The sequence below is a fragment of the Poecilia reticulata genome, chromosome 13, assembly GCF_904066995.2.
Source record: "Poecilia reticulata chromosome 13, P_reticulata-male-v2, whole genome shotgun sequence".
Classification (NCBI taxonomy): domain Eukaryota; kingdom Metazoa; phylum Chordata; class Actinopteri; order Cyprinodontiformes; family Poeciliidae; genus Poecilia; species Poecilia reticulata.
In genome coordinates, this window is record NC_088842.1 from 6,281,474 (window position 1) to 6,295,899 (window position 14,426).

A 14,426-nucleotide genomic window follows, 5' to 3' on the forward strand; every position below is an offset into this window, starting at 1 on the left:
GATGCTGTTTGTTCTCTGTTCAGGCAGCGAGGAAGACCTCTGCCTACATATATACCTGAATAAGAGAGAAACGAGATGAATTACTGTGGTATCTTTCAGGAAATACATAAGTAAAAAAAAAAGTATTACAGATGATATTTTTTGTGATTTTTTATTTTTATTTACTTGCCTAGCTTTGGTGTAAAGTGCATTTGTCTACCCACAAGGCAGAAACTAAAAAATATGCACCTTAGCAAATTCTTTTTGCTGACTGGCCAGTATGCTGTATTTTGCGACTCTTTAATAGCTCCTAATGTGCTTTGTGCTGCTGTAGCAGATCTTCCCTCCGTTTCCCAGAAAGCCCCGCAGTGGTTACAAACAGAGGTGCCTGGGAGATTTTCAGTGTCCAGTACTTTAGCAACTTTTGACATCTTTACATCAGAGTTGTTAGTTGTGTCTCTTAATGACAGTGAAAGCTAGTCTTCAAACGTACAATGAAAGCTTTGCAAACCCCAACTGATTTAATTCAATTAGCCTTTTTTTTTCTCTCTCTCTCTCTATGGCGCTGTCAGTTCAGTCATTTGGTGTAATCAGTGCTATCTGTCTCCTTGACTTCCTGGCCTTGAGGCCTTTTCCATTAGTTTTCCTCTGTGGAATCTGAGCTCAGTGCTCCGCACAAGTAGCAGGCCATCGCCGACTTCCATGACAATAACAAATTGCTTTTGTGTGTTCCTTTTGGAGCTTGGATAATGTAGCATGTCCATCTTTTATATTCCAGGGTGACGGCTCGGCCACAGGCATCTTTACCTGCGTCAGTTTTCGTTGGTGTACACGTGTGGGGCTTTGATGGCGCCGGCGCCGATCTATGTTTTTGCATCCACCTGAATAATGTGTAGTTGCGCCACTGGTTGCATACATGATGTAACATTGATGTTAGCACTCTGACATGCGTGTCTTGTAATATAAACCTGTTTCGGCCACATCTTACTGCTTTTGATGCAAGGAGCGGCCATTTTGAAACGCCAAGTCAGCCTGAAGCTGACTTTGTGTTTTGAATATGGCTGCTCCTTGCAACTGAAGTTAGATGAATTAGAAATATTAGAAATATTTTCCTACACATCTAACTACACAACCTGTGTCTAAAGGCAAGTAAAATAGCCTTTAGACACAGGCTATCTTACTTGCCTGTGTCTAAAACAAATGTTGCACCTGAAACTCTAAACTGAACAAATTAAAAGTTGTGTTTACTCATTGAAAGTAAAGCTTAAAATGCTAGTATGAGGTAACGGAAACAATGTTTATGGGCGTCGCCATGTTGGAATTCAGACTTCTTAACTAGAATGTTCCCACTTTACAGGTGGACGCAGCATTCCGTTCGTAACGGGGTAGTCGGAGTAGCTCCTAATCTGACTTCGAAGGCCGATCCAGATTATTTTTCTGACTGAGAAGTAGGAATTTCCTAATACCGAGCAGCTAGTAAGAAAATATATAAAAAAGCAACTAAATACAAACTAAACAAGCGTGAGAGTCTAACACTAGCGGGAGAAAGTGGCCTGTTGTCTGTTACCAAAGACAAAAGATGAAAGGTTCCAAGAATATTTCGCAAAGACTTAAAGCAACAAATGGCATTAACTGGAACTTTGTGGACTTCTAAGTCTATTTATAAAGTTGCAAGCTAATTTAAACTTCAAGTTTGTTCTCGTCACCTGGCTTTCCAATTACTGCCCTTATCAATTGCTTGTCTTGCTGAATAAATGTAAGCACTTATTTTCCCTTAACAAGTCCGCCTTCCGTTTTTATTTTTGGATTTATTTGGGCGAGTCCTAATTCTCAGAACGTGAAGTCACAGAGGATGAAGACACAGAAGACGGCGGTATCAGTCCGGGACCGCGCGCACCGCTGGAGGCAGTCGAGCTGCAGAGCGGAGCCTCTGTGTGTGTGAAGCAACTCCGGCTGATGTTTGCGGCGGAGAGGAGAGAGACGGACGGGAAGAGCTGGAGCTGTGGAGCTGGGTGGGCATGACATTTGAGCAAAGTCTGAACAGGAACAACGCGCTGCCCAAAGTAGCTATGTCTGCGGTACGGCGCTCCGCTGGACTTCGCAAAGGTAAATCAGAACTCCGCAGTGGCTTCAAGCCCCTTTTCTTCCGCCGCTGAACGGAGATTCGGAGGAGGGAGCAGAAGCGTCGAGGCAGTGCCCGCTTCACCCCTCTACAGTCTGGCAGGTGCAGTCGCCAGGAGAGAGGGGCGGAGGGAGGCAGAGCTGCTGCCTAATTAACTCCCCGACGAGCAAGAACACAGAGACGGCTTGCGGAAACAGGTGCGCACCGGAGAGGACACTATGTCAAAGGAGACAAAAGGAAGAGGTAAGGGGGACGTAACATCACCGGTGGTCTCGTGCTAACAGGTAGACCTCTGTGTCTCGCGCTGGTTCGGTTGCGGCTGCATGCTTGAATGCATGGAGGGGATGGATGGATGGATGGATGGATGGAGTCCGTGACGGAATGCGCGACAATCGCCACAGACTCCCGCATGTGAGACAGCCCCCCAACCCCCGGGTTCGGTCGGGTCCCGTCCTCATATGCGAGCTGGTCTCCCTCATGTCCCTGTTTGTTTCGTTTCGTTTCCCCGCAGGTGAGACAAGTCAGTGGGGGTCAAATGTTATAGAATAGACATTGAGGTGAAGATGAACCTGCGTTTTACTGTCCCACATTTTCTGGGTTGCTGCTGGTGTTAAAATTCAGACGGCTCACATTATAGAAGTTCGGAGTCAGAGGCTCAAAGATTAGCAATTGCAAAGTAAAAAAAACAAAAAACCCCCAGCAGAATACAGAGTGCTTTAGTGTGCTAATAATAGCAGGGAGATTTTTTTTATGCAGCTCATTTGATTGTTGAACTGAATTTGCAGAAATGAGAGCTGACAGGACAGCATCACTGGAGGCCTTTGAAGTCATGACATTTCTGTTGCATGAAAAGATTCATTGTTGCTGTCTGCAAGAGGAGAAAAAAAGGATTATATTGCTGCACGTGTGCCACCTGTTTGCATTGTGTCAGTCATAGAAAGATGTGATTTGAAGCATCTTCTTTTGGATTCGCCAGAGATCAGGAGGCTTGATCTTTCTCGCTGGAATAAAATTCTATGATTAACTTGCAGAATGGGTATTTCTCCCGTCCTCAGGAGCCAGTCTGTGAATCTCCTGCAGCTCCTGGTTCTGTGTTCTGCACGTGGCCTCTGCGCTCTGACCTTTCCCACAGGGCCAGGAGTGGACGGGGCACTTTCCCGCAGGGATCAATGACATTTCAGATTATTGTCAAGCTAAGTGGTGACAAAACGTCTCACGACAGAGTAGGGGATTTCATTTATTGCAGCCTGTGGATTTAAAGCAATGTCCTCGCATGCATGCCAGGGTGCACACGTTTTAATACAGATGTGTGAAGAGATGCACGTTTGGTTTGGTTGTTTTTTGAATATGAGGAATGTGGTGTGCATTTGTGTTCAACCCCTTAAATTTGATACTCCTAAATAGGACCCTATATAAGGAATTGCCTCAGAAAGTCACCTAAGTATGAGGTTGTACTCACACCACCCCTGTGTAGCCCGCTTTTATCAAATTGTGGTTTGTTTGCTTCAAAAGTCTGGTTCGATTGGAGAGGCGTGGATGCACTATCAAATTCTGACTCAGACCAAAAAATGCAAACTCTGGTCTGCCTAAAAACCTCTCAATTTGGTTGAAGCAGGAAGTGAACTGCAGCATTGGGAATCCTGGGTAAATACAAACTAAACAAGCGTGAGAGTCTAACACTAGCGGGAGAAAGTGGCCTGTTGTCTGTTACCAAAGACAAAAGATGAATCTTACAGTCGTTAAAATCTGACGCAACTCTATTTTTGTTTACGTTTCACAAAGAAGGAAGTTGCTTTAACGTCTTCACATGTCTTTGGAAGTTTTTGCGTCGTTTCCTGCAGTAATGTTTGATGCAGCACCATCCCAGGTGAGGAGGGTGAACAGGTTTACCAAAGGGTTTGGATTGTTTGACACAATGCAATGTGAACGCAAACCGCACCAATGTAACAAATGTGGCAACTTTGGCCGACAGTTGAACCGAGTCTACCGGACAATTAGGTGTGAGAAACACCCATCGTAGCCCATGGAAACTCTGGAGGAGCTGCAGAGATTCACACCTCAATTTGGAGATTCTGTTGGCATGGTAACTGTTTGTCATTTGAAAGTTCAAAGTTGCTCTCCAGCCAATCTGACTGGCTTGGACTATTTTAGAAAGAAGAAACAGCAGAAACCTTATTTAGCGACTGTGCAAATTTTATAAAGCCATTAAGGCTTTAAGCTAACAGTTGCAGCTAACCGCGGTTTGAATTTATTGACTTTTTTCATGCTTATTAGTTTAAAAAAATTAAAGCCATTTATGTACACGTTAAAACACAATGAAAAACTGAAACACTTTAAATTGTATGCTTGTTCTCTCTCTTTTTTTTTTCCCCCAGACAAATTACCCAGCAGAGTATTCCTTAAAGGTTACTATTCAGACACAAGCTTATGTGGAGCTGGATTAATTTAGATCAATGGGGCAAACAAGGAACAAATTAGAACTAACGGGACAAATACACATTGTCAAATTGCATAAATCAAACTAAATTAACTTCATCAAATGTTAATAGACGGCAGGAACAAGGTTTGAAAGCTGACGGGCAGCATACAGATCGGGGAAGATTAATTTAATTTCAACAATAATGCTAAAACATCTGTGCCACGGTTAAAATTATATATCTATATATGCAATGCGCTCTTTGCTATATGTGGGTTTACTCCCCACAGCTCCTGAAAACTGGTCTTGGAGATAAAAGCACTAACTTCAGAGGCTTTCCATCAATCTGATGAGGAAACTGCAGCATGGCACCCCAGCTGAAAAATAGACCCTGCAGCCGGTCTTAAGGTGAACAAACAGATGGCGATGGGGTTTGTACGTCCAGTTGTGGTCCAGCCTCTCAAGACGCTGCTAAATCATGACCATCAGCAAGTTCCGAATGGCAATGAGTCTGATTTACAAACTTAATAAAATGGCACATGTTTTTAGAGATTTTTTTTGTCTTTTTTTTTTTTTGTAACTTGTACACGGTTTCTGCAAATGTGGGGAAAATTCTGGAAATATTTTGAGTTTGATTTAAGGGGTTTATATAATGATCAAAATGTATGGAATACTGTTTGGGGCTGTCACAACAGCAAATTTAGCTGGATAATAAATTGTCTCAGTAGTAGTGGCAATAAACCATAGTATTGATGTTTTGATACCATTTTCAGGTAAGACATTGATTATGGCACAGTGATGCAAGTTTGCTCTCTCAATGATAAATGAACATTCATTTTGTATGGAACACTAAAAACTGGTAATGGAAGATATTTTAAATATCTACCACTACCAGAGGTTTAAATGCTGTTTAATTTTTCATTTGTTAGATTGTCTAAAAATTGCATCCATCCATCCATTCGATTCTTCTGTTTGCTGTTTTTGCAGGTTCAATATCTGAAGCCACCACCACTGTGGAAATGTCTGCAGCAGATCCTGATAGAAAAACAAATTAATTGAGAAGCTTGCGTTCACCAGAAATCAGACATGTAGTTGTCTATTTTTAGCAGAGAGTCTCTCAAAAGACAAATTAGCTTCTCTGGTTGCATTGATTTTTTTTTAATCAAACAGCTGCAGCTGGATGTTTTCCTCCTATTAATCTTTTTTTTATATATTTATTTGAGCGCTGGTGTAAAATTCACCTGCTAATAAAAAAAAAACGCACACTGAGGTTATTTGAGCAAATCTTTATGAAGCAAAAATCAGCTATGCAACGTTTCAGCGGTTGTGAGGCTGTCGGGAATGTAGTTGCATTTAAAGCATGTTGTGTTTCAGCTAATATCACTTTACTGTTCTTAATGTTACAACTTCTTAAATAAATCAGTTTTTAAACCTATGAAAATAGAGTCCGACCAGCTGCACCTGTAAAGATTTTTTTAATTTGCAAGTGTGGCTCATGTTGTGGCTGTTGTCATTTACAAATAGAGATTTAATCTGATTTAGACCTTCTGAATCACTTAGTTTAAGAACTTTATGCAATACAGTGCATCAACCTGAAAGCATTTATTGGTGCCCCAGGTAGAAATTTATGAAAAGCTTTACAATAAATCAACTTTTATCAAAGTACTATACTATTTCACTGAATTAACTGATTTGTAATACAATGTGGTAAAATGAGACCAACTTGTCTTCCTTCACACTATTTCATATCAGACTTTTGTCTCAATGGTATGTGAGGTCAAAATTTGATAGGAACACAATGCCCCATGAATGCCACAGTAGTTTGTACAATTTGACCACATAACTATGGCTAGTGTCGCTGTTTTTAAGAATTCTCTCATGTGTGCCTCTGCTATAAAACTGACTTAGATTTCGCAGCAATGAAAATATTAATTTCAATCTCATATTACACAATCCTGTTTGCACTAATGATTTACTCACCTCAGCTTGCTGGATGCTTGAAACATGAAGTGATGGCTTAACCAATGCTCTGACTGATTTATATAATAACTTTTTTGACTCCTTGGGAGCATTCATAGAAGGATAGAAGAATAGAGTTCAGTGGCATCCACTAACTCACTCTTTGGTTACCTAGCAACAACTTGTTGAGTAACTTGCGCAGTTTCAGGTTTCACCTCTGTGCCTAATAACTGCTTAAAAACTGGAAGGGATGGATTAAACAGAAAAAGCCACATCACCAGCTTGGCATTATTTTAGATATTCCAAACAAAAATATAATTATTGATGTCGTCTGTGATGAAACACTTATATTGTGATAAGTTTTTCAGACATGTCGCCCAGCTTACCTTTAACATGAAAGATGTGGGTCCCAAACCCCCACCTCAAAATTTAGAATTTTTTATTTCTGAATATTTTACATTCTGGAATCTTTTCTACAGAAAACAAAGGAGCCCAGTGGCACGCAGGAGCTCCACAGAGTAATGATTCGAACCATGAACATCCAGGATGGCATCAGAGCTGCAGTATTTTGCAGGTTAAAATCTGCATCAATTGGAATGATGAGCTTCAAATAACAGGGGAAGGCTCAGTGCTAAGAGGCTCAATCCTTTAAGGATTTGTGTGAACCTAAACAAAAAAGCGCCGTGACTCCCAGCGGTGGCAAATTTCTATTTAAAAAAATATGTTTTGCTAATTTCTTTCTACCACACCCTTGCAATCTTGCCCTTTTACTGCTGCTTGGCCTCTGGTGAAATATGGTGTTACTCATCTCTGTTGGGGATTCAGCACAGCAGACCATTTCTTTTGGTTTGGATGTAAATGAATCACATTTTTCCCCCCTCTATTGCTGTCTAAATAAAATAAATATGTCGTGTACCTGCAGCTTTGCTGAGATTTGCCATTGTGCTATAAATAGCTGCTGAATGCCGAGCAGCAATCTCTCTCTTTCTCTCTCTCTCTCTCTCTCCTTTTTTCCTTTTCTCCCCTTGTAAAATTGAATGTTACAAAGACTTTTGTGCGTGAAATGTTATTTTAGTTGACTGATGGCACACGTGTGTCCGCCAAAAGCAATCGAGTTCCAGTCCATCAGCTATTTCTTGTCACTTAGACTTGACAGATATATGTTATTAGAATTCAACAGCTTGCTGTGTCATGTTGCATCTTCAGATTAGAAACCGGTCCCCAGAGAGGCCTGTTCGGCAAACAGCGCCCCGGTGTTCTCTGGATATTACAGAGACGTGTGCTAATGCACGCCGTCCGTGACCTCTGTTGTTTTAGTTGATCTTACAAAACGCTAGTAATTTAAATTTAATAGCTGTTTGTCATGGAGAAGCACATGGGGCTTCCGTGTCGGGGCACAAGCAGCGGCTCTGCCGGCCACGCCTGTTTGGGTTTCCGAGGCGAGGCGAAGCGAGGCGGCGGGGGACCGCTTCACCTGGAAGCAGAAACTGGTCTTCCTGTTGTCCGCCGGTGGAAAAGGCCTGATTACAGAGATGTGGAGGGCAGGGTATTTTTCATTTCAGTCTTCTGCTTCAGATTTCTGGAGTGTTTTACTGCAGGTAAAGCATTTTTTTTAAAAGCACAATTACTCCCTTGCTCAAAACCTAAAGCAATCAGTCTGCGCTTAAAATGTGCCATTTGTCCAGCCCCGGTAAATGGTCTGCACTTAAGATCCTATAAAGTGCTGAACAAAATGTATTAGAATCACAAGATGATGGTAGCAAACTGGGGTTCAGGGCCTTCTTCCAGGCACTTTGAAGCTGGAAATGTGATATGTTCTTTCAGTTATATGGTGTAAATTGTACATTTTATTGTGTATAACAACGAATATCAGATTTGTTTTTCATTTTGCTTTGAGATGCACCGATCCGATATCTGTATCTGTATCGGTCCCAATATTGAAAAAAATTCTAGATTGGTATTGTAACAATGTGCCCGATCCATGAGGGCAGATCTATTCAGTCTAATTTTATGCCTTATTATATATTTTACATAATATTTGGAACACCTAATTGCTCTTTCTGAACAATTTGAAAGGTTTGTTGCAATTTATTTTTTTACATGTAGAAATAAATAAACTGAAACTATTGTTTCAGTTTATCTATTTTACATTGGCTGTTTTACTAAAGTTTAGTTGTTTTTATATGCTATATAAAGCTTGTGGAGCTGTTCACTTTTTTAAGTGTGTTGGACAAGTGTAGAGTTACTAAATAAATTAGTAATTTAGTACTTTTATGTCTGTATTCATCACTGTTTTTCCTGTATTGGATTGGTATCCTCAGATATTTGCATTGGAAGTGAAAAAAGAAAAAAATGCACATCAGGTGCTGCACCGTAGAAGATGCTGTAGTAGGTATGCCAGGCCAATTGTTGGCACTTTGATGCTGCCATAGAAGGACATGAAAAACACAAACCACCACCAAACTGCACCATGTTTATTTGTGAGAGTGAGGTGCATGCGGGTTACAGGGAGATGGAGCTATGATGTCATTGTTTTTTAAAAAAAAGACATCAAAAACATTCCTGGAGTGTTGCTTTGATTCTTTCATGCGTGTGTGAGAAATCCATTAATCTCCCATGGCAACCATTCAGCTGTGCAAAATGCCTGGGTGGAGCTAGCACCGCCTTCGAGGACAAAGTTACTCCTCCTAAGAGCTGCAGTTTCTAAACTTCCAAGCTTCCACCTCACAGAGCGCCCCTTCCCTGCGACTCGCCCCACTCAGCTCCTTGAGACTAGCCAGCAGCAATTGGCAAACACCTGGTGGAACTGCACATCTGCTGAGCTCATTACATGAGCTACTTCTCAGTGAGACGCTGGTAAAAATGTTGTTAAAGGGTTAATAGAGGAGCTATGTCATGGTGACTTCTGTATTTATTTATTTATTTATTTATTTATTTATTGTTCCAGTCATCCACACCTGGCAACAGTCAGTCACTTCTTGCTCTGCATAACTCTCTGATTTATAACTCTCATTCTCGGGAGCTTGCTGCCCTGCATGTTTTATATATTTACCTGCTACATCGCAGCAGATTCCAATTGAAGGCTCATTAACAGGCGGCTGCTGACCTTGGTGGCATGCTGAGGAGGTAATTCAACCATTTAAATCAGGTCTTTTGGAGCGGTGACACATCTTAAACACGCAGGGCAGAGGTTGTTGAACACCAAGATTGAGATACACGACTGGATCCCATTAGTCTTTATAAAACAGAATGCAGGGTTGAATGTTGGCTAAAGTGCAGTTGCGCGTTTAGAGGCCATCTTTGAGGATTGCGTGAGTCTTTTTTTAACTTTTTTTTTGTTTCTTTGGTTTTCATTACCCTCTTTCTTGTATTTTTGCATTTTCATTTTGAGCTTTGCCTGCTGCTGCTGATGTCTGCCTGCTTCTGGGGACTAATTACCAAGATGATGTGATGGAGCAGAAAATAGGTCTGTTTCTTAATATTTGCAATTAAAAAAAAAAAATCTCTTCAGGAATATTCATGATCTGTTTCACCAAGTTTTTAGTCCATTTCAAATGCTTATTTAACTGAATAGTTTAATGTTTCTCTGTTTCGCCATTTATAGACCAATACAAGTATAACAAGCTCATATTAACTGGATGATCAGTCTGGTTATTTGCACAGGTAGCTAAGTTGTGGCTAACTATAGCTTTGTAGCTGTTTTGAGATTGATTGGTTTGTTTCAGCACAAGGACTATGTTTTTTTGTTTTTTGTTTTTGCATACATATTGCCTAAAAGCCAATTTTATCTTTCTTGGTAGTAAGGGTAAAATCTGTGACTGGGCCAGCAATTTTTGCTTCTTTGCCTTCTCTTTTTTGTCCTACTGTCATCTGCAGAAATCCACTGCTCCTGGTCAGAAACAACTAATCGGAGCCAGGAAGAGAGTCTTAGCTCTGTCAATCATGCTTTTGTATACAATGCTACATATGCTAATGGCAGAGAAACAACTTAACGTTCCAAGAAAACTATTTATCCACTGTCATTGGTTGCTATGTTATGCTAGTTAGCATAGCATTGGTTGCTAGCTATGCATTGCTAGCACAGCTACCAATGCTATGCTAGCATAGCAACTAGCTGGATTCCCACAGGCTCCGCTGCACACGATTGATTAACAGCACTAAGACACTCCCCTCGGCTCTGATTGGTTATTTCTGACTGAGTGGAGTATTTCTGCAGATGGCTGTAGTACCACAGGGACGAGTCAGACGTTATTCTGTCATAACATAGTGACATTTTTAACAACTATGTAAAAAGAGATGTTTATGACAGAAAATTGTAACAATTCTAATACAGTAACTTTTAAAACCCTTCGTAGAGCTACAAATGGGTACATTTTTACTGATGGGTTCATACTTTCTACACTGCTTAAACATAAAATGGAACATACATTCATTATAATAGAAAAAGTTTTTTGTGATTTTTCTTTTAAATTGAAACCATTTTGGATTGAAAAAACTGAAAACCATGAGAGTGGTAAAACCTAGAATGATCTCTTCTGTACAGATTTAGATGCTTTAGATAGAGTTTATATGCAAAATCTGTATATGTGAAAACGGAAATATACAATTTCGACAAGTGTGATACTGCCACCACCAAAAGTGACAGTACAAAATCATAATCATCACTGTGATGCTGTACCAGCAGTCCATTAACACTCAGTCACAACAGGTTCTCATAAACTTTAATGCTGTGCCCAGCATTAAAGTTACATTGATTGATCTGAATTGTGAGTTGTAACAGAGACACACAGAACATGTTGTTATTGGCTCTGTTCCCAGCTACGTGAGATCTGAATAGATTCAAGAGACGGTGTCTCATTTTCTGTGCATTTCTTTACAGCTTGACACCCCTTTGTGATCTTCATCTCCACTCGGGCATGTTGCATGTTCAAATGAGCAGTGCAGACACTACTCATTACCTCTTCTTTCACCGCGCGTAGAAGAAAAGACCTTATTGGATTTCCTCCTGACACCGCTGGCGTCATGCTGCGATGCTGCAGCTTGTCCGACGCTCAGAAGTGCTTTGCAGCCTCAGAGAGCTCTTCTGCCCTTCCTCACTTTAGATCCGGTTGCTCTTTTGGGCGCTCTTAGTCGCTCTAGAGTTCCTGAGATTATTTTTAATTGCGAGGCGAAAAGTGATGGGTGCCACAGCTTTTTGGAACGGCTCAATTGGAGACGAGGAACAGCAATAAGGGAGGTAATTCCCTCAGGGTGAAAGCAAGTGATTAAGGTAGATCATTTCTTTGCTTTTGGGCCATCCTCAGCAGTGAGCAAATTAATAATTTTTACAACCTGCTGAATTATAAACCTTGGTAAGCAATTTCAAACTGTAGCAGTTCAATTAAAGGCATATGATATATATAGCTCTGGAAAATGAGCCATTTAAAATGATCAGTTTCTCTGATTTTACTTTTTAAAGGTATATGTTTGAGTAAAATGAACATTATTCTTTGATTCTATGAACTACTGACATGTTGCTGAAATTCCAAGCAAAAATTTTGAGAAATTGTCAAAATGACGAAGAAGATGCAGCGCTTTCAGACTGCAAGTAATGCAAAGAGAACAAGTTTATGTACATTTAGTAACAACAATACTAATGTTTGAACTCATGAAGAGTTCAAAAACCAACATTTGGTGGAATAACTAGGAGGTTTTCAGTGGGGTTCAGTGCAGTGGTCAATTAATTTTTTCCAGAGCTATGTAATAGATCACAACTTTGAATTATTAATCCTTTAAAGTCAAAATGTCCAAATTGGGCAATTTTGTTTATATCTTTGTTATATAAGGTACTAAAATAGTTGCTTATGAAGCACAATAATCTGCATTTATTCAGCAGTCTGAACACAAATTTGTCCTGGGTCACATTAAGGGACCACCTTCTGATCTAAAGTGACTCCATGTAAGCATAATTTTTTCTTTGGTGGTTTATTTTAAACACAATGCAAAAGCAACAAAAAAAGCTGAAATATATAAAGTTGAAATTAAAACGACTCATCAGGCCCTCCAGGAAGTTGTGATCACAACAATAATGCAAATTTTTTTGCAAATCTTTTTCGCAGACTTGCAGATTTCCCAAGACATAACTTTTCCGCAAGTCTGACCAATCACCGTTTTACAAAATCCAGGTTTTGTAAAACCCAAACTTTACACTCATGTTTTGTAAAGCCCGGGCTGAAATCACCTATCACTTCAACTCGACTGAATTTTCACCAATCCTCTTGGCCTCTTTTTAATTTAAAAGTCAAGTCACTCACATACAGGTCCTTCTCAAAAAATTAGCATATTGTGATAAAGTTCATTATTTTCCATAATGTAATGATAAAAATTAAACTGTCATATATTTTAGATTCATTGCACACCTACTGAAATATTTCAGGTCTTTTATTGTTTTAATACTGATGATTTTGGCATACAGCTCATGAAAACATAAAATCCCAGTCTCAAAAAATTAGCATATTTCATCCGACCAATAAAAGAAAAGTGTTTTAATACCAAAAAAGTCAAGCTTCAAATAATTATGTTCAGTTATGCACTCAATACTTGGTCAGGAATCCTTTTGCAGCCTTCAAGGCGGCGTGGCATGGAGGCCATCAGCCTGTGACTCTGCTGAGGTGTTATGGAGTCCATGATGCTTCGATAGCCTTAAGCTCATCCAGAGTTTTGGGTCTTGCATCTCTCAACTTTCTCTTCACAATATCCCACAGATTCTCTATGGCACATATGTCAAAGTCAAGGCCCGCGGGCCACATCCGGCCCGCAAATCAATTATCTATGGCCCCCTGAATGATATTTAATTACTATGAGAACCGGCCCGCAAGCCAGACCCGCCCGCTCGTGTTTTGCCTGCAAACACTACATTTCCCATAATGCAACGGTAGCCCGCAAAGTGACTACAGCGCGCCAAAACGGCTTCATTATTCATCAGCTCAGAGCCTCACCCCGAACATTGATGAACTTGTACAAAAGATGAGACACCTCCAAGTATCAGGCTCAGCCTCAGACAAGTGAGCATCACAGAGCAGTAACGTATTTTCAGTTTATAAGTTTCAGTTAAATTTTTACATTTGTTTCTACAAGACGTGATTTTTCTTTGAATGAACTATTGTTTTGTCTGTGTGCCATATATTTTTGTATTTTATTTTATTTTATTGTATTTATTTTTCAGTTGAATGGATTCAGGTAAAATTGCAGATAAGATCCATGAGAAAGAATACAACGGATTTGATTTATTTTTTTACTTTACTATTTGAAAGCAGTGATCGGTAGGATCATAGAGCAGCACAGTAATGCATTTTCAGTTTATAATGCATGCACTTTGATTTATGCATTTATCTTGATATTAAGAAACATATTTTGTTTTTAAAAACAATTAAATTTGTTGCTGTTTGCCTCTTGAAAAATTTTTTCCCTTGAAGTTACTGACAGAGCCATAACAAAATATTGCTTTATTCATTTAATCGTTAAATAATACACTCTGTTAGGTCTTGGTTCAATAGGCTATGTGCAATCATTTCAATATGTTTTAATAAACATTAAACCAGTCCGGCCCTCGGCTTGTAGCAAATTTGTTTTTTTGGCCCTCTGTGTATTTGACTTTGACATCCCTGCTCTATGGGGTTCAGGTCAGGATAGTTGGCAGGCCAACTGAGCACAGTAATACCATAATCAGTGGTTTTGGCACTGTGAGCAGGTGCCAGGTTGTGCTGAAAAATGAAATCTTCATCTCCATAAAGCTTTTCAGCAGATGGAAGCATGAAGTGCTCCAAATCTCCTGATAGCTGCTGCATTGACCTGCCCTTGATGAAACACAGTGGACCAACACCAGCAGCTGACATGGCTCCCCAGACCATCACTGACTGTGGGTACTTGACACTGGACTCTGGCATTTCCTTCTCCCCAGTCTTCCTCCAG

The 14,426-nt window shown here is 40.1% G+C and overlaps 1 protein-coding gene across 2 annotated transcripts in view; it reads left to right on the top strand.

The window, feature by feature from the left end:
• The first annotated feature begins 1,804 nt into the window (after positions 1 to 1,804).
• Positions 1,805 to 14,426, top strand: part of pitpnm3 (PITPNM family member 3) — a 160,015-nt gene continuing 147,393 nt past the window's right edge. The window contains exon 1 of one of the 2 annotated variants that reach the window (XM_081614744.1): positions 1,805 to 2,344. In XM_081614744.1, the coding sequence (XP_081470870.1) occupies positions 2,320 to 2,344 (25 nt within the window). In that variant the 5' untranslated portion in view covers positions 1,805 to 2,319. The remainder of the gene's footprint in view (positions 2,345 to 14,426) is intronic. The other variant, XM_081614745.1, reaches the window with a different exon arrangement.